Genomic DNA, 25788 nt, shown 5'->3' on the forward strand with positions numbered 1-25788 from the left:
CCCACTGGCCCTGCCACATCCTCAGAAGAGTATTCACACCACCCCTATTTCTGTCTGTCTTTCTTTTTCCCCACTTCAAGACAGGGTTTCTGTGTAGCCCTGACTTCCCTACTTGCAAATGGGAGGAGAGAGGGGGTAAAGTGCAAGCCCAAAACTATGTCGGCCATACTTGCAGGGCTACAGTAGCTTAGCCATACCAGCTCACATCAGCGTCTTGTAGAATTAAGGGTTAGGATCCAGTTCAGATTCAGAAACCAATTAATCTTGAATTCCTAGGTGTTTTCTTGGCCATTTTCCCTCATGCTGCTGCAGTCTGAGTACTGCCCACTTCTCTGCAAACCAAGCTTGTCATATCCCTTAGCACTGTGTCTGCCAGCCATGGTCTACCAAGAGACGGGCACTGTACTGGTATCTTCCACTCAACTAACCACTCCGACAGGCCAATGTGACTATGCATCCTACTCAAAGCCTCAAGTACCCACAATGAAATGCTCATGCCAACCTGCCTTCCAGACAACAAACACTCTATTCTGAGTCTGCAAACCAATCACAAAGAAATGGCTACCAAAATGGTCAGGAGCAAGTACAATTCTCGGAGGCAAAGAGGCAAACACCCCATCAACAGTGATTTCAGCACAGGACACAACTATGAGAAGCTTGTTTGTACTTTCTGTTCTCCTACAGTGGCTTTCCCGTCAGTAACTGAAGTGTTTCAGCTCAATGTCATAGCTCATTTGATGCTTCCCATTTATAAATATGCTTAAAATAACAAATACTTTATTTCAATGACATTTTCTTAATTTTGTGAATTCTAGATTTCTAAAAGCACAACAAAACTCTTTAGTGGTATCTTTCTTTAACAATGCTGTCACTAGTACTTCCTACCATGCTACCTGGGTCAGGCCCTCCAGATCCTCCACTGACAAATCCCGAAGTGCAGTTCTTCTCCTAGTGATACACAGCAGAGGTCCGTGCAACTTTTCTAGCCCACTTTGCTGTAAATACATCCCTATTGATGGAGGCTTTCAACACTGCAACCTACTTGAATTTTTACAGCCATTCACTTGGAGATTAGGAAACTGAGACACCAATAGACTCAGTGAACAAACCAGTTGTCACAACAGGTGCTGCTGGAGAAAGCTGAGTCAACAAGCTGGTGCTTCACACAGTACTACTGTCACACTGGGTCCACTGTCCTTAGCAGCCAGGGACTCACTTTATTTCTTCTGAACACATGAAGAAGCTTGGCAGCCAGGCAGCCCAGGAGCCACTATACAGACCTGTTTACCTCCTGAGCCTGTTCCTGCTCCAGATGCATCTTGTTGAGGAGGCAGGACAGGGGCTAGGCATGCAGAACAGAGCCTCAGACACCCACGCAGTATATGAGGCTAACATAAGAAAGCCCATTTCCAGGGACTGCAGACGCACTGCAGACAGCAGTCAGAGGCAGTGAGGAAGGACAAAAGGAGGTATGGAGAAATGCTAGGAGGTGGGGTGGTGCGGCATTCCAGGTTTGAGGGTTGAGAGGCAGTAGGATCACTTGAGGCGATAGAGCACCTTGCGCTGCATGCGGTGTTGGACCTCACCCCTGCGCAGCATGAGCTGCAGCACCTTTCGGATGGCGTGTTCTGGATATTTCTGTAGGAGGGAATACAAGACAGATGCAGGGGTGTATCATCAGAACCCAAGAAAGCCCATGCATCCCCTGATCAAAGACAACTTTACAACAAAAAGCACCCACCACCTTCATTCTCATACTTCCTGATGTGCCCATGTGCCAGGTAAGTATAGTCCTTTATCAACTTTACACAACTAGCATTAAATACAATCTCATTTACAGAGGAACAAACAGGCACAGAGAGTGCCACTCATCTGAGGTCATACAGCAATTAAGTGAGCTTAAGTCCCTGTGACCTCAGAAATCAATTTCCCCCAGCCCCAGGAAATGCTCATCTCTTCACCTATAGAGTAAGGCCAGCACCAGTTACTGTATAAATTAATTCCAGGAGCAAACTAAGGGTACACAGGAAAGGGAGCCAAGAACAGAAACCAGGGCTATCATAATGATTTTAAAGGGCACAGGCTCCTCCTCCTCGCACATTATCTCCTCTGCATGGGATCGATAGCCCTCTCCACAATGGGCTGCAAGGCTCATTCATCTGGTTCTGGTCCTCCCTACCCTATAAGGAGCCAACAAGGGAAAGACTAAGAGATGGGGAAATTAGGTGTTGGTTTCTCTGGGCCTGGCTTCTTCCTTTCCTAGTTCATGGGGCACATATACATAGTCAACAACCTCAACTGTACACTGTAGCAGTTCCTAGGGAAGGAATGGTGGCTCAAACACCCCCAGCCCGGCATCCATCTGCTGAGCATATACACTGTGTGTGATGGCTTTCTGGGAACCATTAGGACACCCTCTGTATCCTGGGTCTGACCCAGTGTCAAGGAGGCTCACCTGCTTGGTGAAGTCCTGGACAATGCTGTGTTCAGACACCTGCGAGCCAATGGCAAAGCGTCGCTTAAGCTGCTTCTCAATGCGGCTCAGCATCTCCTGGTCCTCCTGGCTAGTGAAGCCTTCCACCCCTGAGAGTACAGCAGGGAATTAGGTGATAGAAACCCCAGTTCATCCATACTGGGAAGGGCAGAGAAATGATAGCCTCTAACTAGAGTATCCTGAACCCAGCTACCGTATGCCATAATATGCCAGGTGACAGTGTGGGCTTCACCAGGGAAGTCAGAACCAAGTAGTATCGGAAAGAGTGTTCTAGGCAGAGGAGAAGGTAACAAAGGCCACGCAACAGGCCCAGCACTGGGTGGCAAAGTCATACCCCCCCACTGTAACTGAGAGCTAGATGTCATAAGGCCTGTGGACCACACACTGAGGCAACAGTGAGAGCCATACAAACACCAAAGGAAGCAAAGTTTTTGTTTGTTTGCATTTACTTATTTATTATGAGGAAAGGTCTCATTTGTATAGCCCTACCTGGCCTCAAACCTCACACTCAAGAGATCTTCCTGCCTCCATACTACCATGCCCAATGAAGCATAAATTTTGAGTTAGAACAAGAAGGGAGGGCTGCCCAGGGTCCAAATCTGGGAGAATCCCCCGGTAGGCAGCAGGCTTATCATTTTTACCAGATGGGAAAGGGAACCGGTCCTTCTCCAACACACCTGGCTCAGCAGCTGCCACTCTTCCCCCATTCCTTTCACTACCTATACCTGTGCCCTCACTGTAGCCCACCAGGGAAGATGATAAAGCCTGTGGAATGGGCTGGAAGGGAACTTGGGAACTGACTGCTTACAGCTTTGGCATCTAGACAGCGATTAGCAAATGCTAAGCCAAAATCACTACCAGATTGAGGTGGATCTTCTAACTCTGAGGAGGCCACACATCACCAGTCTCAGAAGGCAGAATGAAAGCAGGCAGGAGCTAGCAGGGCTCAGCGGCCTATAGGCCTGTGTTGCACTAAGACTGGTGACCATGGCACCAAAGAAGCTGTGTCAGTCTCATCTCCACAATGGAAGATGACAGCCTGGTGTCCCAGACGTGGCTGTCGAGAAGAATGAGGCCAGATTGGGAAATGCCATAGCAGTTGTGAGCTCAACACAGGAGAGGGTTGACAGCCATGCTTCACCAGTGATGGGCCTTTTCAATTACTTTTAATGAATTGTCTCAAATCTAGGGAAAGGCTCCTTCCTCCCACAATAGTCAAAAGAGCCAAGGGAGAAGAGAGGAAAGGTTTTTATCGAGCATATCCAGACAGCATCCTGCAGGCCACCAACTAACTAAATCTCTTCTCTGGGGCACAAGACCACAGCTCAGCACTTACTCACCTGACAGATTGCCAGACAACGCAGCATCCAGGGTGGACACCTGGAATAGCCGTAGCGCCTCCTCCACATCAGCCTCAGTGGCAAAGGGCTGTAGTTTCATCTTACTGAGGGCCTCAGCAATGCGCACAATAGCCTCCAGCTGCCTGTTGGAGCAACAGAGCATTCAAAGACCTCAGGGCACATTCCCTCCCCTGATCCTCCAGGAAGGAGCATGACCAAGGTAGTTAGGACTATAGGGGAGTTTGCTGGCTAGCCTCATAATCTATTACCATTCATTCTTAGTACTGGAACCCTATTTTTATTCTAGCACATGCTGCCTGATAAAAGCAAGATATTTCTTGCCTCTTTGGTCTAGGTGCCTGTGACCAAGACACGGCCTTGGAGTTCTAAACCCATGTATCATATGAAAATGTCAGAAGTGGTTTAATAAAAAAAAAATCATGTCCTCGCCAGGTGGTGGTGGTGGTACACACCTTTAATCCCAGACAAAGGCAGAGGCAGGTGAATCCCTGAGTTGGAGGCCAGCCTAGTCTACAGAGTGAATCCAGACAGCCAGGGTGACAAAGAAACCCTGTCTCAAAAAAACAAAAACAAAAGTATGTCCTCCTCCCAATGCCTGTCCTGATGCCCAAAATGTTGAAATGATGATAGACCATCTAGAACTGTATGGGACTGAAAGGCTGGCAAGGGTGGACTGGATGTAATGGGGCCCAGGCTGACAGCTCGGAGGGGGGGAAAAATCACCAAAAACTACTACTTCCCAAAGCTTAATAATGAAAATAAACTCCCAACTCGAGCTACTCTCTTCGAGTTTCATTATACACAACGAAATCTACTTGCAACTAATCAATGCTAGAGACATTAGGTAGGCCCCAGCTCTTACTCTCCATATTGTCTATAAACGCACAACCTTAGCGGGATAAGTATAAAGGAAAGTTGAGACCCAGTGAAGATCAGTTTCCCTGTAGTTACATAGCTGGCCAGAGGCTGGCACAGAGAGAGACCTTGCTTACCTCCAAGGACAGAGTCCTCCCCTGACTTTAGTCTGCCTCTCAGAGAGGGAAGCCAGGCAAAATACAGGCCCACCCAGGCACCCCCAGGCTCAAGCATACAAAAAAATAGAGATAATTAGGAGGCCACAGCACACAGTCCCACAGGCCCCCCTGCCCTGCTCTGTGAGGTGAGGCCCACGTGCTCACCGCACAGTGATGGGGATGCTGGAACGGCGGTCGTTGTCCCTCTCATGCTGACGAGCCCCACTCCGCATGATGATGTAGCGGTTCTTCAGCTTCTCTGCTGCCTCTGCCGAGAGCCGAGGGCCGCACCTCCTGCAGATTGCACAGTGAAATAGTGAGGCCAGGAGGGAACCTCTCAGGTTGCTTACCTGCAGACACAAACGTTCCCACCGCACAGCTTCCTCGTCATACAGTTGGCCAGCCATTGGCAAGAGATTGAAGAGAAACTTGGACTGACTATGAGCAGGCATTAGAGATCTTCATAGCATTTCTGAGAAAGCAGGCAATGAGACTCTGGGCAGTGTACAGAAAACTACTCTTCTTGCTGCTGGCTGAAGTGCGCTGTCTAGCCACCAGATGTGTACTCCTCCAGCAGCCACGGAGGGCTCCACAGGAGCAGGAGGCCCACGAGGGAGCAGGCTCTCCAGCAATCTCTAGCTCCTTCACTCCACCTCCCCGATTTAAGATGAGGATCCCCCTCAAGGCTTCCCAAAGCTCAGAACCACCACAAAGCCACGGGAACTACTGGGCTCCAATGCACACTCACTCTGGCAGAGGTGGTGCACAAATGGGGAGCCACTCAACTGATGACTGACAAGAACCCTGTCTCTGGGGCTTAGCCCTTTCAAAGATAACAAAGCCTGAGAACCTGAATGGGAGGGCTAAGGGCACGGCCTTTGGGGCAGGTACCTGTCCGTCCCCGCTACTCTCGCATACGGCCTCAGACATGGCGCCTAACCTTGCCCCACAGCTTTCTAGAACAGACCTACAGGTCATTTATATATAAAAAAAACAGAACCATGCCTAGAACAGAAGAAATACCATGTGTATGGTCTGATGACAGTTACAGCTGAAATCTACTGAGTACAGATCTGGTGCAGGAAGAGGCCAAGAACGGAATCATCTTGAGAAGTCCTTATAACACATCAACCTTGGGACAGTAAGGCTCAGAAAGCTTGAGCAACCTGCCCAAAGCCAGGCAGTGGGCTTGTGGAGCCCACAACTACAGTGACCTTGATGCAAGAAAACTTAAAACTCAGGGAGAGAATCACAGTGGCAGATGAGAACAGAACAAAGTTCAGAACAAGGTTGGCAGGTAATTCTGGGTAAGGAGCACAACAGGACTGGGCTCTCCCCCATCCAAAGAGCCCACCATGTCTCCCGTCAGGGTCTTCTCCCAGCACTCACGCTCGGCAGTAGGCAATGAACTTCTTCATCTTGGCCAGGTCAATCTCACCCTCCACAGCCTGTGTCTGTGTCAGCGCACTAACATGCAAAGTGATCACATGCTTGGCCAGCATCTGAGGAGCACAGGGAACAGAGTCAGCTCACAAGTTTAACAGACATGATGAAATCATGTGCTTCTGTTCCAGGCCCTCTGGCCTGTCTACCCTCACTAGGCCAAGTGTCTACTTAAGGATGGACCCTGGACATAACCAAGCTAATGAGTCCATTCTGGGGCTTTTACCAGAGCTAGTGGAAAAGGCTTCTTCTCTTCCTTTTGGGACAGTTAAATCACCAGCTAACAAGCTGAGTATTTTTTTTTTCTTTTTTTCATTTTCTTTTGGTTTTTCGAGACAAGGTTTCTCTGTGTAACCTTGGCTGTCCTGGAGACCAGGCTGGCCTTGAACTCACTTCAATCCGCCTGCCTCTACATGCGCCACCATCACCCAGCCAGGTATTTTTATTAATTCTTTTGGAATTGAGAATTGAGCCAGGACTTCTTACATGCTAAAGATGCATTCCACCACTGAGCAAAATCCCCAGCCCTTTTTTACTTTACTTATTTTGAGGTATGGGTCTAAGCTGCCCAAGCTGCCTTAAATTTGCAATTCTCCTGCCTCAGCCTCCACTGGAAGTACAGGCCTATACCCCTCAGCCTGGCCAAGGCAGTTTTTGTCTTTATTCTCAAGCAGTTGTTCCAAAAGGGACGTAGAAGCAGACACAGCTGAACCAACAACCCAGATCCACATGGGCACTAAACCTATGGCCTTACCAAATTCCATAAGCTACTTTCTCTCAGAAACTTACTAACAACAAAAATTTACTAACAAGGGCGGGGAGCAGAGCTCAATGGTTGCTTCTTGCTAAAATCACAGAGCACCTCCCTCAGAGCAGTAAGTAGGACTAGGCCATAGGACTCTAGGTCCCTCTCCAACACTCTGCAAGCCACTAACAGCCATTTCCTGTGCTTCCCACTGACAGGCTAACTGAGCAGCATGAGATTTCCATGACTAAATCTCTTGTTCACTTCAGGACCATGAGCCCACCTGGAGGCTGCAGCCCAGTTGCTGAGACGTACCATATCCCTCTCCTCATTGTGCTCATCCTTGACAATGAAGATCATGTCAAATCGGGACAAGATGGTAGGCATGAAGTCAATATTGTCCTCCCCTTTTGTCTCATCCCATCGGCCAAACACTGAGTTGGCTGCAGCCAGAACAGAGCAGCGAGAGTTCAAGGTGGTAGTGATCCCAGCCTGGAAGGGGAGTAAAAGGAGGAGACAACCAGAACTCCTGGGACAGGCCTCTCTATCATATATGAACTCATACATACACACTCACATGCTGTGTGTGCATGCTTATGGTATATATACAAGTGTGTGTTCCTTCCCTCCCTCCCTCTCCACCCTCAATCCAGGCCTGCTGCTCCCAGCACAATCCTGGGTAAAACGGACTTGGCACACCCACCAGAGCACCTGAGGAGGACCACCAGGCCGGACTGCTAAAGAATGGCCACCAGAAAGGGCCACTCACCTTGGCAATGGAGATAGTCTGCTGCTCCATGGCTTCGTGGATTGCCACACGGTCATCTTCCCGCATCTGCATTGGAAATAGATACCTATCAGAAGCCTCGCCAGGCAGGGGAGGGTGGCAGAAGAGTAGCTAAGAACTGCTACCATTCTGTAGTAGACTTTAGGTCAGCCAATAGCAGACAATTACATAGGCTTGGTTTCCACTCTACCCAATTTCCAGAGTATTCCAGAGAGGTAAAGCATCTCTAAGTTACCCCAGAGGCATGGGCACAAGAACTACATACAAGTCTCTCAGAAGTGGTATCTGCTACCACACCTGAGGCCACACACCCCAGTTCTGTGACTCACCTTGTCAAACTCATCAATACAGACAACCCCACCATCAGCCAGAACCATGGCTCCACCTTCCATGATGAAGTTTCGAGATGAGGGGTCCCGGATCACTGAGGCAGTCAAACCAGCAGCACTGCTGCCTTTCCCAGATGTGTACACCTGCAAGACAGGAGAGGTGTCAGAACCTAATGCTAGTCCCAAAGGTCAAGAGCCCAGAGGGCAGTAACTTACCACATTACACCGCAAAGCTGGCTGTACAGCACAAAACCCAAGGCCCAGCTGGGCCTCAGCCTGGCCTAAGGGTCTCTTTGGAAGAAAAATGGCTTACTTGAGGCATAGCACAGCCCTCAACCTAGGCATTAATGGCCACAAAAGAAAGGATACATTCCAAGCAGACCTGAGGGCAAGGGACTCCTGGCTCCTAGGTTGCCTCTACCCTGAGTCAATCATATATGAAGACCTGTATGCTACATGCTGCCAGACCCCTTAAAATACCCTAAGTCCAGCCCGAGAAGAAAGGCCATTGCTTTGGGGAGCTTGAAGCTCCAGGAACTGGGAGCTTTCTGGACTCTGCCCTGGAACTTTCTGAATTGTCTTGTCCTCAAGTGACCAGGCCACAGCAATTCCTGTTCAATTTGAAACAAGAGGCTAAACCAGGTCCTAGCACTTGGGAGGCAGAGGCAAGTGGATCTCTTGAGTTCACGGCCAGCCTGCTCTTCTACAGAGTGAGTTCCAAGGCAGCCAAGGCTACACAGAAAAACATCCCCCCCCCCAAAAAAAATAAGAAGAAAAAGAAAAGAAAGAAATATAATAAGTCCTACCTGAGGTGCATATAAAGTGAGACAAGACATACATACTCAGATCCAAGTGTTCTATACTAAGCCTGGGATGCACCTCAGTGACAAAATACTTGCCCAGCACGTAAGATTTTGGGTTCCATCTACACTGAAAAAAACTGTGTCTATTAAACAACAGGTTAAACAGATTATACAAATTAATTTTACCTATTCCTGTATTTCTTTTTTTAATATTTATTTATTATGTATACAATATTCTGACTGCATGTACAACTGCACACCAGAAGAGGGCACCAGATCTCATTATAGATGGTTGTGAGCCACCATGTGGTTGCTGGGAATTAAACTCAGGACCTCTGGAAGAGCAGTCAGTGCTCTTAACCTCTGAGTCATCTCTTCAGCCCTATTCCTATTTTTCTTTTTGGTTTGAGACAGGGTTTCTCTGTGTAACAAGCCCTGGCTGTCCTGTACTCACTTTGTAGGCTAGGCTGGCCTCAAACTCAGAGATCCGCCTGTCTCCCATGATGGGTTTTAAAGGTGTGAGTCCCCACATCCAGCTTGCTCTATTCTTACTTTCTAAATATGGCTACTACCAGATTTACATGGCACAGCTCACATTTTTCAGGCCTTGATATTTCTATGGGTTGGTCCCAATGTGGTTAACTTAGCACACCCCCTCTCCAGCTAAAACCACCACTTCCCACTGCATAGCCCACTGGCTGGTTTTCACATCCACCCTTACCCTGATCCTCCCAGATGCAGGGAAACCTGGGTGATTAGACACACTGACCTGAACCTTGCTCTAAAGCTTCCCAGCAGTGGGATCTCCAGCAAGACACTTTACTGCTCCATCCCTACCTCCAATGCATAAATAACATGGGTGGTATCACTCATAAGGAGACTGTTGAATGAATAAAAACTTGGCAGGCTCTTCAGGAAGCATCTGGCCCTTCTTGATTCCAACTATCATTAGCATGTCATTATGCAGTAATGGATAAGCTGATGCTCAGGGAGTCTGGGCTACCCCTTCCAAGTCTACATGAGACTACTGCCAGGCTGAGAGGTAAATCAGGCCTGACTCAGTCCAATGTTCTTAGCACCCATTCCTAACCAACACGCGGGCGCGCACGCACACGCGCACACACACGTACACACGCGCGCACACACACACACACACACACACACACACACACACACACACACACACAAAGCATTCATTCTCACACCCCCTCTATCATCCTGACCACAGCAAGAGGATCTGGTTGAACCAGATCCCACAGATGTCCAACCATACCTAAGCAACCATACCTTCTTTCCTGCTGGGACACCCAAAGCAGGGAGAAAGTTATCCCCAGCCACTTACACCAATGGGAGAGCACTTCTCCACAAACTTCAGAAGCTGTGACTTGGCTGTGCCAGGGTCCCCCAACATCAGCAGGTTGATGTCACCTCGCCGAGTGAGTCCATCTGGGAGCCTAGAGACAACAAGTAGATAGAAGAATCTACTTGAGGGCTGTCCTTTGAACTAATAATGATCGCCCCTCCTCAGTCTTCCAGATTCTGGATTATAGTTGTGCATCACCACTCCTGGCTTTGTGTGGGCCGCTCACCCTCCCCTAAGAGTCTCAGAACAGGTGGAAATGAGTCTGGCCCAGAAACATGTTCACCCACTCCTTTAGTCCCTAGCCTAACACTGGAAGGCAAGGCTCATTCACTTCCCAGGTAGGGCAGTAAAGGAAATAGCATTGAGGGATGTGCACACTGGATTCATTCCTCCCAGCTTTGAGGGGACCCAAGCACTGTGCACATTGCACAGAGTATCCACAAGGCAGGATCCAGCCCAACCTGGTACTGAGCAAGTGCCTCAGTTTCCTCATCTATGAAACAGACACAACAGCAACATGCTTGTCGTCTGCTGAGGACAGGATGGATTCAGGACACATCGAACACTTAGAAGGATGCTCTGAACATACAACCATGTATTATAAACAGCAGCCAGTAGTACACTGTCATTGCTGCTGTCTGTAACTCTATTATCTTAAGAGTTTCAAAAGGACATAGGAAGCCAGAATGGTGACCCACACCTATTATAATCTTAGACCTGAGAGAGAAAGCAAGAAGGTCATGAATTTCAAGTACAGCTTGATTACATGAGAACTGTTTCAAGAAAGAAAAACAGAGGGGATTAGAGATGGCTCAGCAGTTAAGAGCACTGTCTGCTCTTCCAAAGGTCCTGAGTTCAATTCCCAGCACCCACATGGTGGCTCACAACAATCTATAATGTGATCTAATGCCCTCTTCTAGCTTGCAGGTGTATATGCAGACAGAACACTGAACACATAATAAATAAATCTTAAAAAAGAAAAAGACAAAAGGAAAACAAAAACAAAAAAATAAAGAAAATGGACACATGAAACCTTCTAAGTGTCAAGTACTTCATTTGACTCGTGCATAGAAACTTTGTTCCGGCCTGGAGTGATGCCTCAGCCATTAAAGGGTAGGCTCACAACCAAAAATGTAAGAAACTTTGTTCCAAGATGGTGTCCCTAACTCTAAGCCACAGGCCACAGGCATCTAGAGCAGAGTACAACTCCTTGGTCCGAGCTCAGTGCATTCCCACTGTGCTCCCCAGTGCCAGCAGGCTGAAGGACCTGGGAGACATGGAAGAACATCTGGTCCTCACACAGATGGCCTCCTGCAACAGTTTGATCATCAGTACCCTCCTCCCAGGCCCTCACCTCTTCCGGGAACCCCCAAAGAGCAGGCAGGCAATAGCCTTCTTCATATCCATGCCCCCAAAGATGGAGGGGGAAATACTCTTGGAGATGAGCTCATATATGTTGGGGAGGGCCGCCAGGCGCCGAAATTCCTCCTCTTCCTGTGGGCTGACAGAGCTGGCAAAGCTGCGGCCTAGGACAGAACAGGTGCATAAGTGAGCAGGAGGCTTCTCTTTCAGCCTACTGCTAGGCCTCACTCTACATCAGGAACCTCCTCACCCCTTACTATACACAAACAGAAGGTCCTCAACACCAGCAAGACAGTCTCACTCGGGAAAGTTAGGGTACAGGGCTATCCCAGTCTTCCAAATCAACAGTCAAGAGAGGAAGGAGATTCCAAACAATCAGAGGCCTAAAACATCTGCCCCCTGGGGACCACTGGCAAGTCTCTCCTAACTCGGATAAAGTAGAGAGCCAATGCAATTGCTTGACCACTTCAGGTGCTAAGGAATAGAGAAGGTAGGACCAAGTGGCGGGGGCTTGAAAGAACATCTAGGAGAAAGAATAGGACTCAGACCAGGGTAGTAAGACGTTGTCGATCCTCAGCATGAAGACAGAGCATGCATGCTTGCAGATGAGATGAAAAGATTAAAAGGTGGGTAGGGATGGGACTGAGGAGGACGTGGAGGGTCTGCTGAGCAAGGGAAGGGAAATCTAAGCAAAAGCCAGTGTCAGAAGATGGAAAATAAGTGTTTAACTATAGCCACTTAAGTCTGGTGTGGCAAGTCAAAAAGAGTTAGATTTAAGTTTAGAATATGGCTAGATGAACAGGTGGCTTTTCCAGTTTTAACTGAGGGAGATCCTACCAACATAGAATATGGACACAGTACTCAGAACTCCGCATTCTAGACCAGAGTTTGGGACCAATCCTCAAAGTGGCTCCCCCACTGCCCCTGGGTGCAAGCATGAGCTCTCCACTCCACACTGCATCTACTGTGCTGAGTCATGCAGCTCAAGCACGCATTTAGGCAACAACCCCAGGGCAGGAGCCACAACTACACCAATAAATACGTAGACATTTTAGGCAACAAATTTTTGCTTACTGTAAAAACGAACACCCTGGAATTGGGAATATAGCTCAGTGGTTAAATACTTGCCCGGTATGCACAAGGCTCTAGATTTGAGCCCCACCACAAAAAAAAGCCAAGCACATCCTAACAGTTTGATTTAATAATCAAGAATGCCTGGGCTACTGCATGAGCAGCTTATTAAGGAAAGTGTAAAAATTCAAAGCAACTCACCAGACCCATCTGTGTCTACCTGGATGCCCAGGACGCGGATGTAGGAACTCCGGATACCTACACCCACCCTGTCCCGGCCCTTGCTGTGGTTCAAGCCAAACTTCTTGATGGAATAGATGCCCATGATGGTGACCCTGTTCCCAGGAACAACCTTGTCACATAGGTACCTGAGTAAAGTGCAGGGGAGCAAAAAGAAAAGCAAGTTAGTTGGCTCTGTCCTCACATGGCCTAGAGCAGAGACCATTCCCTACTGCCGCTACCCACCCGTGTCTGTCTGGATGGTTAGTTTATGATGCCAGGCTGACTTTCACTGAACTTACGAGGTCAGGTGTTGTACTGCGGAAGGTGGGCTCAGTGTCCTTGCCCAGCCTTCAGATGCCATTCTAGCTGTAGCCAGCCTCAAAGGGTGTCTCCACTTTGCTTCCTTAGGGGAAGCCTTCTCCTCAAAACCTCAAAGACTACTTGCAAGAGCCACCTCCATTTCTGCCTCTGCAACACTCCCTGAGCTCAGCCAGGTCAGTCTGCCTCTAGATTTTTTGTCACTTCTTTTTTTGTTTTTGTTTGTTTGTTAGTTTTGTTTTGTTTTGTTTTGTTTTGTTTTAAGATGGAGTTTCTCTGTGTAGCCTTGGCTAGCCTGGACTCACTTTGTAGGGCAGGCTGGCTTCAAACTCACACCTCTGCCTCCCAAGTGCTGGGATTACAGGCTTGCGTTATTTTGCCCAGCTTTAGTCACTTTTTAAAAAAATAACATGCTAGGGCTGCAGAGATGGCTCAGAGGTTAAGAGCATTGGCTGCTCTTCCAAAGGTCCTGAGTTCAATTCCCAACAACCACATGATGGCTCACAACCATCTATAAGGAGGCCTGGTGCCCTCTTCTGGTGTGGAAGTGTACATGTAGGCAAAATACTGTATATATAAATAAATAAATCTTTAAAAAAATAATAATGACATGCTAAGCGATTAGAAGCCCTCCACTCCCCTTTCCCCAGAAGCAGTGTAGCTTAAGGGAGCAGAGTGGCTGTGTGAACTCAGATATGTCACTATGCCTCTCTGAGCTTGGAGATGATAATCTTAACTCAACTGTTGGGAATCAAGCAAGGTAACAAACTCAAAGGTGTTCCATATAGACTATCAAGTCACAGCCTCACAGAGGACTCTTTCCGCCACCTATATGTCCTATTTACCACCTCCTCCTCCTTCCATGACTTAGTTCTCAAGCCCTTTGGATATATAAGAGAATACTCTAATCCCTATCCTCAATTGTGCTAAGGAACTGTGTTCCTTAGACACGCATTTTCAGGCAGGCTGAGACAGTCCAGGCCCTGTTTTACCGATGGGGAAATGGAGCTTAGTGTATAGCTTTCCCAAGATCCTGAGTCTGCACATTCTTGCCAGTGATAAAGAGGACAACTGTGGATCCCTCACTCCCCAGAAAGCTTTACATCTGCACTTGACCTCAGGTGTATGAGGCTAGGTAGGATCTTACTCAGGGATCTATAGGCCTTCACCCAGGTCATTTCATAACTACTCAAAAATACCCACAGGCAGATTCTTAGCAGGAAGCCTGGCAAGAACAGTAGGATGCATAGGGATGGAGACTGTCCTGGAAGATGCACAGAGCTCACTTCCACTCACAAAGTCATCTGACTTCCCCCAGGTACAGTTTCCGTGTAAAATAAATAGGGGTAGACATGCCTTGCAGACTACGGGAAACGGGAAACAAGAGATGACAAGGTCAGTGAGGAACAGGCACAGCAAGAGCTCCACCCTGTGTACTGTGCACCAACCCACAGCCCCTGCCAACTTACCTGTCACAGTAGAGCTGCATGTGCCTGGGCATCTCACCATGGGGCACTGCATCGGGCAGCTCCTGTAGTTTCAGGGTCTGGAAGTCCACACACTTGCACTTGTCAGGCATGATGAAGTATGGGTCCAGTGGGCACTTTGGCCGCCCGGCCTGATCCCTAGGCAGGAAAGGAAGTCGTCACTAGAACCACCCTGAGAACCCAAAAGAAGGGCTCATCCATTCAGAGTCAGCCTTGAGATGCAGCAGCAATGAGGCAAACTGAGATACATTTGGGGAAAGGCCTGGGAAGGACAGTTTTCATGATAGCAGAGTGCTAGATCCAAAGTCAGAACTTCAGGTGTCCGGGATTCTCCATGGCCCACTCAGGTGGCAGTCACTCATAGTCCCTCATGAGGCCTCTTGTCCCCATAGGTGAAGGAAAGGCTTTATCATCAAACCCCTCACTAAACCCTATCCATTGCCCAGGATCTTTTCCAGTGAAATTTTGCCACCTCTAGACCATTCTGAAGGTGCAGACTCTGAGGCTTATACAGTAAGTCTATTCAACAGATATAGGTGAGGAGACATAGCAGTGACCAAAAGTCCCTGGTCTGTGAAGCTAAGTTCCCATCAGGATTGAAAACTATCTGCATAGTATAATGGCATGCAGGAAAAACAGACAGGCGGGTGCGAGCAGATCTGTGTCTTCCAAAAACAAGCACAGAATAAGGAAGGCATCTTTGGTGAGAGGACATGTAAGGAGCCTGAAAAAGAGGTAGGGACACTGGCCGCCTGAGGGAAGACCATTTAGGCAAAAGAGAAGGCAAGAGCACTAGACCCAAGGCAGCCTGTGAAAGGGCCAGGACACCTAGCTCCTGGACTGGGGAAATACTGAGGAGCAGTGAAGGTGCACATGGGGATACCGAGGGGCTTCTCTGGGCCCCAGGTGAGAGGGTAGGCAACAGCCTAGGATAATGTTAGCATGCCTCAGGCAATGTGGAAGCTGAAAAGAAACCAAAGAGAACACCAAAAGTAGCCAGGACGCAGGTAGAGTTTGTCAGGTCAGAGTTAGCAAACACTTTCTGTTCAGAACAGTACAGTATTATTTAAGTCCTAACTGGAAGGCCATGTAGTGAAGCAATACATTTAAGTATTAAGTAGCACAGCCATGCTTTTGTCGGTACAGTAGACTGAGTCTAGGCCAGCAAGGCACTTTGCTTTAGGATATTCCATTTAAGCCAGGCATGGTGATGCACACCTTTAATCCCAGCACTTGGGAGGCAGAGGCAGGTGGATCGCTGAGTTCGAGGCCAACCTGGTCTACAAAGCAAGTCCAGGACAGCCAAGGTTACACAGAGAAAGAAACCCTGTCTCGAACCCCCCCCCCCCCGCCAAAACAACAACAACAAAAAAGCACACAAAAAAATTCCATATAGGGGCTAGAGAAGGCTCAATGGTGATCTTCCAAAGGACCTGAGTTCAATTCCCAGCACCCACAAGACAGTTCCCAACTGTCTGTTAACTCTAGTTCTAGGATGTCTGACACCCTCACACAGGCATACATGCAGGCAGAACACCAATATTCATAAAATAAAAAAATAAAAATAAAAGATCCATATAGACAAATCCCCTGGACTATTTCCTCCCCAACCTTAGGTTCCGTCCATACACAGGCTGTGTGGACATCCACCAGATGGGGCAAAAGTTCAGCCACATGAAGGATGCTGTGCTGGGTTCACAGCCCCTGCCCAACCCAAGAATACAGTGCTATGCAGCCCTTCCCAGAGCTGTCAGCTTTTTGATGCTTTAGGTCATTTCCTCCAGAGTCCCTCCTGGCTATACACTCACATATTACACTTCCTGGGAAGGGCATAGCCCTCTAGGCCTGGGCGCATGGCGATATTAGTGAGGGTGTTATGACAGCTGCGGCACTGAATGGAGATCCGAGTAGCCTTGGCACGGACTGCGGAGGCCGAGATGATGATGCCAGGGATCTTCACCAGGTGTGACATCATGTCTGACTGTAACAAAGCCACAGGGTGGTTTGATTATTAAGGAGAAAACAGGAGACACGAGCAAGATCTGGAGGAGGTGACAAAGCCATGGCTCATAGTTTAACTCAGACTTTCCAGAGCACCCAACTAATGCCTGACTACCTGGACACCAGGTTCACAAACCTCAGGCATAGGCCCTCACTTTCAAGGGCCTTGCAGAACAATGGCAGAGGCCTGGGGAGATAAAGGAAATACGAAACACATTTTACAACAATCCAGTAGATCCAAGCCCCAGCTGACAGTAGTTTACTGTGCTGTATCAGAGAACTGGCTTGGGACAAAGGCCCAGTGTTTCTATCTAGCTCCAGTTAGGTCACCAGCTGCTATGGACCTTCTGTCAGCCTTGGAGTCCCATCTCAATGACTACACCTCACTGGATACTAACACTAATTGTTAAGTACAATATTACCAAACTTAGGCCACACCCATACACCAAGAAGCCAGGTTCAGCTACCCATCCTCAAGTAGCCAGTTAGAATAGCCCAATTCATAGTAAAAGCCGAAAGAGTTTTATTCAGTAAGGCCACACCGGGAAGAGCAAAAACCCACCAGGCATCCTGAAGAAAGAACAGTTTAAAGAGAGACAGGGACATATCTATCTATGTAGTCTTGATCAAGGTGGGTGATCCCACCTACCACTGACCCAATGATTCTGTAATCAATCTCTCTCTCTCTCTCTCTCCATCTCTGTCTCTTTCTGGTTTGGTGTTTTTGTTTGTTTGTTTGTTTGTTTGAGACAGAGTTTCTCTGTGTAGCCTTGGCTGTCCTAGACTCGCTTTGTAGACCAGGCTGGCCTCAAACTCACAGCGATCCGCCTGCCTCTGCCTCCCGGGTGCTGGGATTAAAGGCGTGCGCCACCACGCCCGGCTTCTGGTTTGGTTTTTCAATCCAGGGTTTCTCTGCATAGCCTTAGCTGTCCTGGACTTGCTTTGTAGACCAGGCTGGCCTTGAACTCACAGAGATCTTAAGCCTCTTAGAGAAGAGTTTCCACTGATGGTCCAGACTTCTCTTTTCTCAGTGTAAGATTTGCAAGGAAATTTCAATTTTTTGGGAACCATTGTTTTAATAGTCTGATAGCTAAAGTGTTTCTTTAGAATGTACTCATGCGTGGTAGCACATGTCTTTAATCCCAGCACTCAAGGCAGAGGCGAGTGGGTGGCTGTGAGTTCGAGGCCAGCCTGGTCTACAAAGTGAGTCTAGTACAGCTAAGAGCACAGAAAAACCGTCTCAAAAAACCAAAAAAATAAAATAAAATAAATAAAATGTATTCATTTCTACTGGGCCATTTACAGTCATGCTTCAAAAATGATTCCTTGCTGGGCGGTGATGGTGCATGCCTTTAATCCCAGCACTTAGGAGGCAGAGGCAGGCGGATCTGCTCCACCTGGTTAACACAGAGAGACCCTGTCTCGAAAAACAAAAACAAAAAGAAAACAAACAAACAAAAAAAGATTCCTTGACCCAGGTGTGGTGGAGCACACCTTTGATTCCATCACTTGAGAGGCAGAGGCAAGTGGATCTCTAAGTTCAAGGCCAGACTTTATCTATAGTGAGATCCAGAACACCTTTCAGGGATGTAAACTGCTAACAGTCTCAGGTGAAATGACATGACAGATCAGACTTGTTTCAAGAGCTCCAGGGCCTTCTAGAGACAGAAAGATTAGCCTGTTACTAATCACTAAGCTGGATGACAAGTACCAAGGGACACATCCTCTTCTTTTTATATTCTATTTTCCTTACTGTCAACAGTGAGACATTCTCACATTCTGTGCTGCTCGTGCCAACCTCACAGAGTCTACAGGACTGAGACAAACTCCTGACATCTCTCCACCTCAGGGTATCTTGGCCTAGCTAAGAGGACACAGGAAGGAGCTACGGGAATGCCAGTGAGCAGGTGTAGCACAAAGCATCAACACCACCCATGAACACCATCCTGCTCAGTATGCTAACCTGGAAGGCAGCCTGAACCGACCTTCAGGTTCTAAATAATACAGGTGTGCTTCAATCCAGCCAAGCAGGCTACAATATAAATCTACAGGACCACAAACTCCTCCAGGACAGCCAGCCCTTCCTCTTTCACAAGCTAGTAACTGAAAAAGGAATTATATTCACAAGTGTAAGGAAGGTTGTTCTGGAATAAGACACTTAAGAGCAGTAACAACCTAAGACAACATTTGATCCTTCCTAAACACAAGCTATGAAATCTAAGACTACACAGTCAATATCATCACCCTCATACAGACATACATGCAGGCAAAACACGAATGTACATAAAATAAAAATAAAATTTAAAAATTAAATGGTGCATCTTTAATCCCAGCACTTGGGAGACAGAGGAAGGCTGATCTCTGTGAGTTTGAGGCCAGCCTGGTCTACTGAGTGAGTTCCAGAACAGCCAGAACTACACAGAAAACCTTGAGTGGGAGGGAAAAAACAAAACAGCCAGGCATAGTACTATATACCTTAAATCCCGGCACTTAGGAGACAAAGGCAAATAGATCTCTCAGTTCAGGGCCAGTCTGGTCTACAAAGTAAATTCCAAGGCAGCCAGGGCTATGATTAAAAAATAAATAAATAAATAAACTGTCTCAAAAAACTAGGGGGAAAAATTACATATTGGGAGGCTATCGAGTGGCTCATTAAGGGCATTGACTGTTCTTCCAGAGGTCCTGAGTTCAAGTCCCAGAAACTACATAATAGCTCACAACCATCTATAATGTGATCTGATCCCCCCCTTCTGGCATGCAGGTGTACATGCAGGCAATGTATATATACTAAATAAACAATTTTTTAAAAAGATGATTGAACAGGTAAAGACACTTGTCATCAAGATCAATCCCTGGGACCCTCATGGAAGAGTCCCTCATGTTGTCCACTAGCTACCACACTGCCCCACACAGAAACAAGCAAATGTAGCAAAGAATTGGGTATTTAAGGATAAAATGTCATGTGTAATTTACTTTAAAATCCATTTTCTAAAGTTTATCTTGGGTCATTTGTTTCATAAGACAAGGTCCTACTATATAGCCCAAGGTGGTATAAAATTTGCAGTCCCACCTTTAGCCTGTTAAATGCTATAATTAAAGGTATGCACAACATTCAGCTTAAATTTTTTCAGAAAAGAAAACTAGACAAAATGTTAACACTCAGTCTCACCAACAGTATATGGGGCTATTGAAGCTGGGTGTGGTGGTGCACGCCTTTAATCCCAGCACTCGGGAGGCAGAGGCAGGCGGATCGCTGTGAGTTCGAGGCCAGCCTGGTCTACAAAGTGAGTCCAGGCTACACAGAGAAACTCTGTTTCAAAAAACCCAAAAAAAAAAAAAAACAGTATATGGGGCTCATTACACATTTCTCTATAAACTTCTGCATGTGTTACATTTTTCACAATGAGGAGGTAGGCTGGAAAGACGGCTCAGCAGTTAAGAACATTAACTGTCCTTCCAGAAGTCCCAAGTTCAGTTTCCAGCTCCCACACGGTGGTTCACAACCATCCGTAATAATTCCAGTTCCAAATGATCAACTACTGTCTTCTGACATACAGGCAAAAATACTCACTCACATAAAAGAAACATAAAACAATTAGCAAGCAAGCACTCCCTATCTTCCCATCCCAAGATTTTCTGGGACAACAGGGTTGCAGACTCATGCTAGGCCCTCCAGAGCCTGAGGTTCTGAGTGAAACATGGGAGAGGGTAGCCACCTCTGGCAAATAATGGAAACATAAGGACCTGCCCAAACAGCAGAACCCTTGACCAACCCACAAAGCAAGTGTTTTGGGAAGAGGCTCAGGCATCCCAGCCCTCCAACAGCAGAGAGGAAAAGGAGTGTGAGGTACCAGCCATCCCCAACAGAGGAATCCCATTGGAGCAGAGGCTCTTAACCTTCCTAATGCTGTGACCCTTTAACCCAGGTCCTCATGCTGTGGTGACCCCAAACACTGCTGATCCCAGGAACTCCACATGGTGGAAGAAGTGACATGACTCCCGCACCTGAGCCTCTGCTCTCCACACAGGTACAGTCACACTCCCAGTTGCACTGCTCCCTCTCCATTCCGCCAAGCAGCCCACCACTGTCTCCCCAGTGCCTCTCCACCTACTGTTCCTTGAGGCTGGCGGATGGAATGCGCTTCCAGGTTTGGACCTGGCTGGCTACACATCACTCGGCATCAGTTCCTCGCAAGTTTTCCTTGTCAACTCCCTCCCTCTCAACCATAGCCACACCACAAGCTCTCACTATGTAGACCAGGCCTCTGCCTCTACCCTCCCCAGTTATGGATGGCATTTACCGGTTTGTTTGTTTGTTTGGGTCTCCCTGATGGATAGGAATTTACTGTTGTTCTGCCAAGACTCAACGGTGCCTTCCCCTTGGGACATCAACCCACAGAGGTAATTTTACAAAGGAGAATACAGGCTTATTAGTTAAATGTCTTGGTCAGGGTCACACATCTGGTCCCCTCAGGCTACCTGTCTCAGAAGCCTTCTGCACCACACAGCACGCGCGCCACCCTGACTGACCACTCAACAGACTCTCCTACCTTCAGAATCCGAATGCAGGAAGGGCTGGCATCTGACTTAAGCATGACCTGGATGTCCTGCAGCAGCTCATCCCCGGCAGGCCGGGGCCGGGTCACCTCATCAGCCACCTCCTTGGCAGCTTCTTCAAGCTGAAGAAGAGCAAAGGCATAAGCTGGTGGTGAGGGGACTGGGCCGGGCAGTAGAGGGCTCAGAAATGGGGCTACTCACTAGCTGCAGATGCTCGGCTGGCTGTTTGTACAAGTAGTCAGCCAGTTCCTCGTCAAAGCTGGCCAGATCCTCCATCTCCACCTCGATCCAGTATTCCCCCAAGTTGTAATGCCGCTTGAGTTCATCCCTTTAGTGGTTAACGGGGGGCGGGGGGCGGGGGGGGCAGGAAAGAGAGCATTGAGGAAGCGACAGCAAGCAGTTCACATGCACCCCTGGCATCGGTCCCCACACAGGCATCAGTGAACCCACCTCCCCCCAAAAAAACCAAAACACCTAGTTCTTGACCAATCTATCCTTTTTAGGCCGGAAGAGAGACTGCCAAGAAAAGGCGTCTTCCTAAGAACGATTCGCGGAAGCGGTCCCACCTGTACTTGAAGGTGAAGCCCGTGCGATCGGTGCCCACTCGGTACTGCCGTAAGAACTCCTTGAAGCGCTTCTGCAGCTGCGACTTGCGGGCCTGGCCCTCATCGGCGCCGGGGTCGCCACCGAAGCTGTCGCTGTAGAAAATGCCGGGATCGTCGAAGCCCGACATGATTGCACCTAGGGCAAGGAGAGAGAGGGCTGAGCGGCCTGAGGCGGAGCACCTGCCTCAGCCAGGCCTCCGAGGTGTCCCTCTGTCCCCTCACCTCAGCGCCGCGCCACAGAACCTCCGTCCACCTAGAGGAAGCCGACTTTCGCGGGAAAAAACCAGCCTCGGCGTTCGTCTGCCGCGGTTTCTGCGCTCCAATTGGCTCGTCCGGTCCCGCGGACAGCTATTGGGCCGCTCTCGCCGACCAAGTCCCGCCCTCAAGACCGTGTTCCCAAGATGATTGGCTGTGGTGTCTCAGTGACGTCATGTCCCGCCTTCTTCCGGTCTCCATTTTGTGATCGGAACGTTTTGGCGCGAAACTTCTGAGTGAGTAGGAAGCTGTGGCCCTGGTGCGAGCTGAGCCACGTAAAGATGGCGGTGAGGCTTTCCAGCTTTCTGCACGTTTCTTAAGTCTTTTAGGTCTTGCAAGAAAACCAAGCCTAGCGGCGCAGGCCTATCAACCCCAGTACCCGTAAAGTCTAGGCAGGAGGAACGCAAGTTCAAGGCCAGCCTGGGCGACTTAGGGAGGCCCTGTCTCAAGTAAAAGATAGGGGACTGGAGAGATGGATCAATGGTCAAGAGTGCTTGCTGTACTTTCAGAGGACCCAATCTCGGTTCTTAGCACCTAAGTCGGGCTCACAACTACCTGTAGCTCCAGCTCCAGGGCCTCGAACATTCTTTTCTGGCCTCTCTGGAGCATTAACTCTGCAGTGTAAAGAGCTTACTGCCCTTCCAGAGGACCTGGGTTTGGTTCCCAGCACCCGTGTCAGGCATCTCACAATCCTGTGGCCTCTGCAGACACTAGCATTTAATTGAATACACAGACACACATAAGTAGTTATCAATCCTCTCCTATGCCCACCGAGTATGGTGATTTGTTCTAGCACTGGGGAGGTTCAAGAAACCCTGTCTTAAAAAACAAAAAAGCAAAACAAAACCCCAAAAACTATGTAGAAAATGCATGAGAAAATGACACCTTTCATAGCTACTAGGAGAAAGTAGTATCCCGGAGAGGTGTCTTTTTGCCCCAGCCAGCAGGGGGTGCCAGCTAGGCAGCTTTTGAGGCAGGTCAGTTCCAATGCAACTCGTGTAGCCAAGGCCAGATGGTACCTAAACCTAAGTTGCCAGAGGTTTTCTTTCATCCAGATGCTAATGAATGATGATGATGATGATGGTTCTAGAAAGTTCTTAATTCTATGGCAATACTTAAAGCATACCAAGTTCGGCACATGAGGTGGTGCACGCCTATAATCCCAGCACTAGAGGAGGCAAAGGCAGGCGGATCTCTGTGAGTTGAAGGCCAGCCTGGTCTACAAAGGGGGTCCAGGATAGCCTGGGCTACACAGAGAAATCCTGTCTCAAACAAAAGAAAAGCATATGAAATTTCCAAATAGAAATCTTGCCGAGGGAATGACAGACTTGGCACAGCAATACTAGTTATGTAATTTCCCCTTGGTTGAGTTCCTATGATCCATATGAACAAGTGTAAACCTGTGGCCTGCACAATCACTCAAATACATATTTACAGAGAATAAAGTATGAGCACTTTTGCAGCTTATAAACAACATTAAGTGAATCTAAGACTTGGTTTTCTCAACATTTCATGGCGGTCCCCGTATGCCAAGACAAGGTTAACACATTCTATTTTAAGCTGCTTTATTCTCTTCTTGGACAAAGTCTAAGCTCTGAGTTTGTTCTCAACAATTGTCACCAACAGCAGGATGTAAATCGACATTGTTGGCTGGGGCCTCCCTGCAGTGCAGGTGGGACACTTGACTTCCTGCACAGAAAAGAATTTTAGGGAGAGACAGAGTGAAGCAGAGTCAGCAAGTTTAGTGGTCAAGAGACAGAGTACTGGAAAGGTGGCCGAGCAATTAAAAGGACTGGCTGCTCTCACAGAAAATCCCAGTTCAGTTCCCAGCACATATATGGTGGCTCACAACCATTTGTAATACCAGTTCCCAGGAGTCTGATGCTTACTTCTGGCTTCTACAGGCAGCATGCATGCATGTAGTGAACATACATAGATACAGGCGAAACACTCACACATAAATTAAATATATCTTTCAAAATAAATAGACAGGTAGTGGTGGTGCATGCTTTAATCCCAGCACTCAGGAGGCAGAGACAGGTGGATCTCTGAGTTTGAGGCCAGCCTAGTCTACAGACTAAGTTCCAGGGCATCCAGGCCTACATAGAAACCCTATTTGGGGGTGGGGGTGGGAAGCAAAAAGCAAAAACAAAAATTAAAATAAATAAATCTTTTTTTAAAAAAAAAAGGGGGGGACGGGGTGCTGGAGAGATGGCTCAGAGGTTAAGTACACTGTCTGCTCTTCCAGAGGTCCTGAGTTCAATTCCCAGCAACCACACAGTGGCTCACAAACATCTATAATGTGATCTCATGCCCTCTTCTACATGCGGGTGGACAAACAAATAGAGCACCTTACCCAGAAAATAAACAAATAAATCTTTAAAAAGAATTGGACAGATGCACTTAAGGAGAGACAATGCAGGTGTAAGTACTTCAGATGCATTGAACAGGCAACTCGGGAGCTTTGGAGTTCACCTGCTTACAGGACTGAACCTACACTAACAAACGCGGTGGGAGGAGAGAGCAATGGTGGTCTACTCATTTCCTTATCAAAAGGTTTGTTTTGTTTTTTGAGAGAGGGTTTCTCTGTGTAGCCTTGGCTGTCCTTGTAGACCAAGCTGGCCTCCAAGTCACAGATATCCACCTGCCTCTTCCTCCCCAAGTGCCAGAATCACAGGCGTGTACCACCATACCCGGCTTCAAAGGTTTTCTTAATATTACAAAAAGGGATTTGTATGGCTATATGGCCGGGCGTGGTGACACGTGCCTTTCATCCCAGCACTCAGGAGGCAGAGGCAGGCAGATGGATGTGAGTTCGAGGCCAGCCTGGTCTACAAAGTGAGTCCAGGAAAGCCAAGGTTATACAGAGACACCCGTTCTCAAAAAACAAAAACAAACAAGCAAACAAAAACCTGAACACAGCATTGCTTGCAACCCTAGCGCTGGAGAAGAGGAGATAGGGAATCCCTGGGGCTTGCTGGCCAACCAGTCTAAGCAGCTGGTAAGTTCTAAATTCAGTGAGAGACCTTGTCCTAAAACATAGCACAGGGCTGGGAATATAGCTCAGTGGTAGAGTGCTTTCCTAGCATGTGTGAGGCCCTGAGTTCACTTCTCAATACTAAATATAAAATAAATAAAAAATAAAGTGGAGAATGACTGACAAAGACACCCAATACTGACCTGTGGCCTGTACGTATTTGTGCACAGCACCCCACACATGTGCACCTATACACAGGTATGCACACAAGAGCTTAAGACAGATCATGATCTTAAGCATGGCTCACTAGAATTTTTAAATTTTGTTGATTTGGATTTTGTTTGGGTTTGGGTTTTTTTGTTTTTGTTTTTCTGGTTTTTCGTTATTTTGGTTTTTTGAGACAGGCTTTGGCTGTCCTGGACTCACTTTGTAGATCAGGCAGGCCTCAAACTCATGATCCACCTGGGATTAAAGGCATGCACCACCACACCTGGCCCATTAATCTTCTTAATAAGTTGTCTGGGAGTTTATTTTTTGTTTTGTTTTGTTTTTTTGAGACAAGGTTTCTTTGTGTAGCCTTGGCTGTCCTGGACTC

At 47.9% G+C, this 25788-nt stretch overlaps 1 protein-coding gene across 1 annotated transcript; it reads right to left on the minus strand.

Annotated features, from left to right (window-relative positions):
* Positions 1–1157: 1157 nt before the first annotated feature.
* On the minus strand, positions 1158–22321 carry MCM5 (minichromosome maintenance complex component 5). The gene is made up of 17 exons (XM_084757473.1): positions 22184–22321; positions 21923–22097; positions 21558–21684; positions 21350–21478; positions 16607–16779; positions 14781–14936; positions 12973–13139; positions 11693–11864; positions 10318–10429; positions 8173–8316; positions 7826–7891; positions 7372–7548; positions 6258–6370; positions 5034–5162; positions 3835–3977; positions 2456–2583; positions 1158–1638 (listed from the first exon to the last, which is right to left on the minus strand). Exons 2-17 carry the CDS (start codon positions 22087–22089, stop codon positions 1537–1539), a joined length of 2205 nt encoding a protein of 734 aa, XP_084613599.1. The 5' UTR covers positions 22090–22097; positions 22184–22321; the 3' UTR covers positions 1158–1536.
* Positions 22322–25788: the final 3467 nt, after the last annotated feature.

The sequence above is a fragment of the Acomys minous genome (genome assembly GCF_964271855.1).
Source record: "Acomys minous genome assembly, chromosome: 14".
Classification (NCBI taxonomy): Eukaryota; Metazoa; Chordata; class Mammalia; order Rodentia; family Muridae; genus Acomys; species Acomys minous.

Coding starts and splice junctions, on each gene's coding strand:
- MCM5 (XM_084757473.1), bottom strand. CDS start 22,089: ATGTCGGGCTTCGACGATCCCGGCATTTTCTACAGCGACAGCTTCGGT. Junction 21,479..21,557: donor CAGCCGAGCATCTGCAGCTA/GTGAGTAGCCCC, acceptor GCTCTTCTTCAG/CTTGAAGAAGCTGCCAAGGA. Junction 11,865..12,972: donor GGTAGACACAGATGGGTCTG/GTGAGTTGCTTT, acceptor GTTCTGTCCTAG/GCCGCAGCTTTGCCAGCTCT.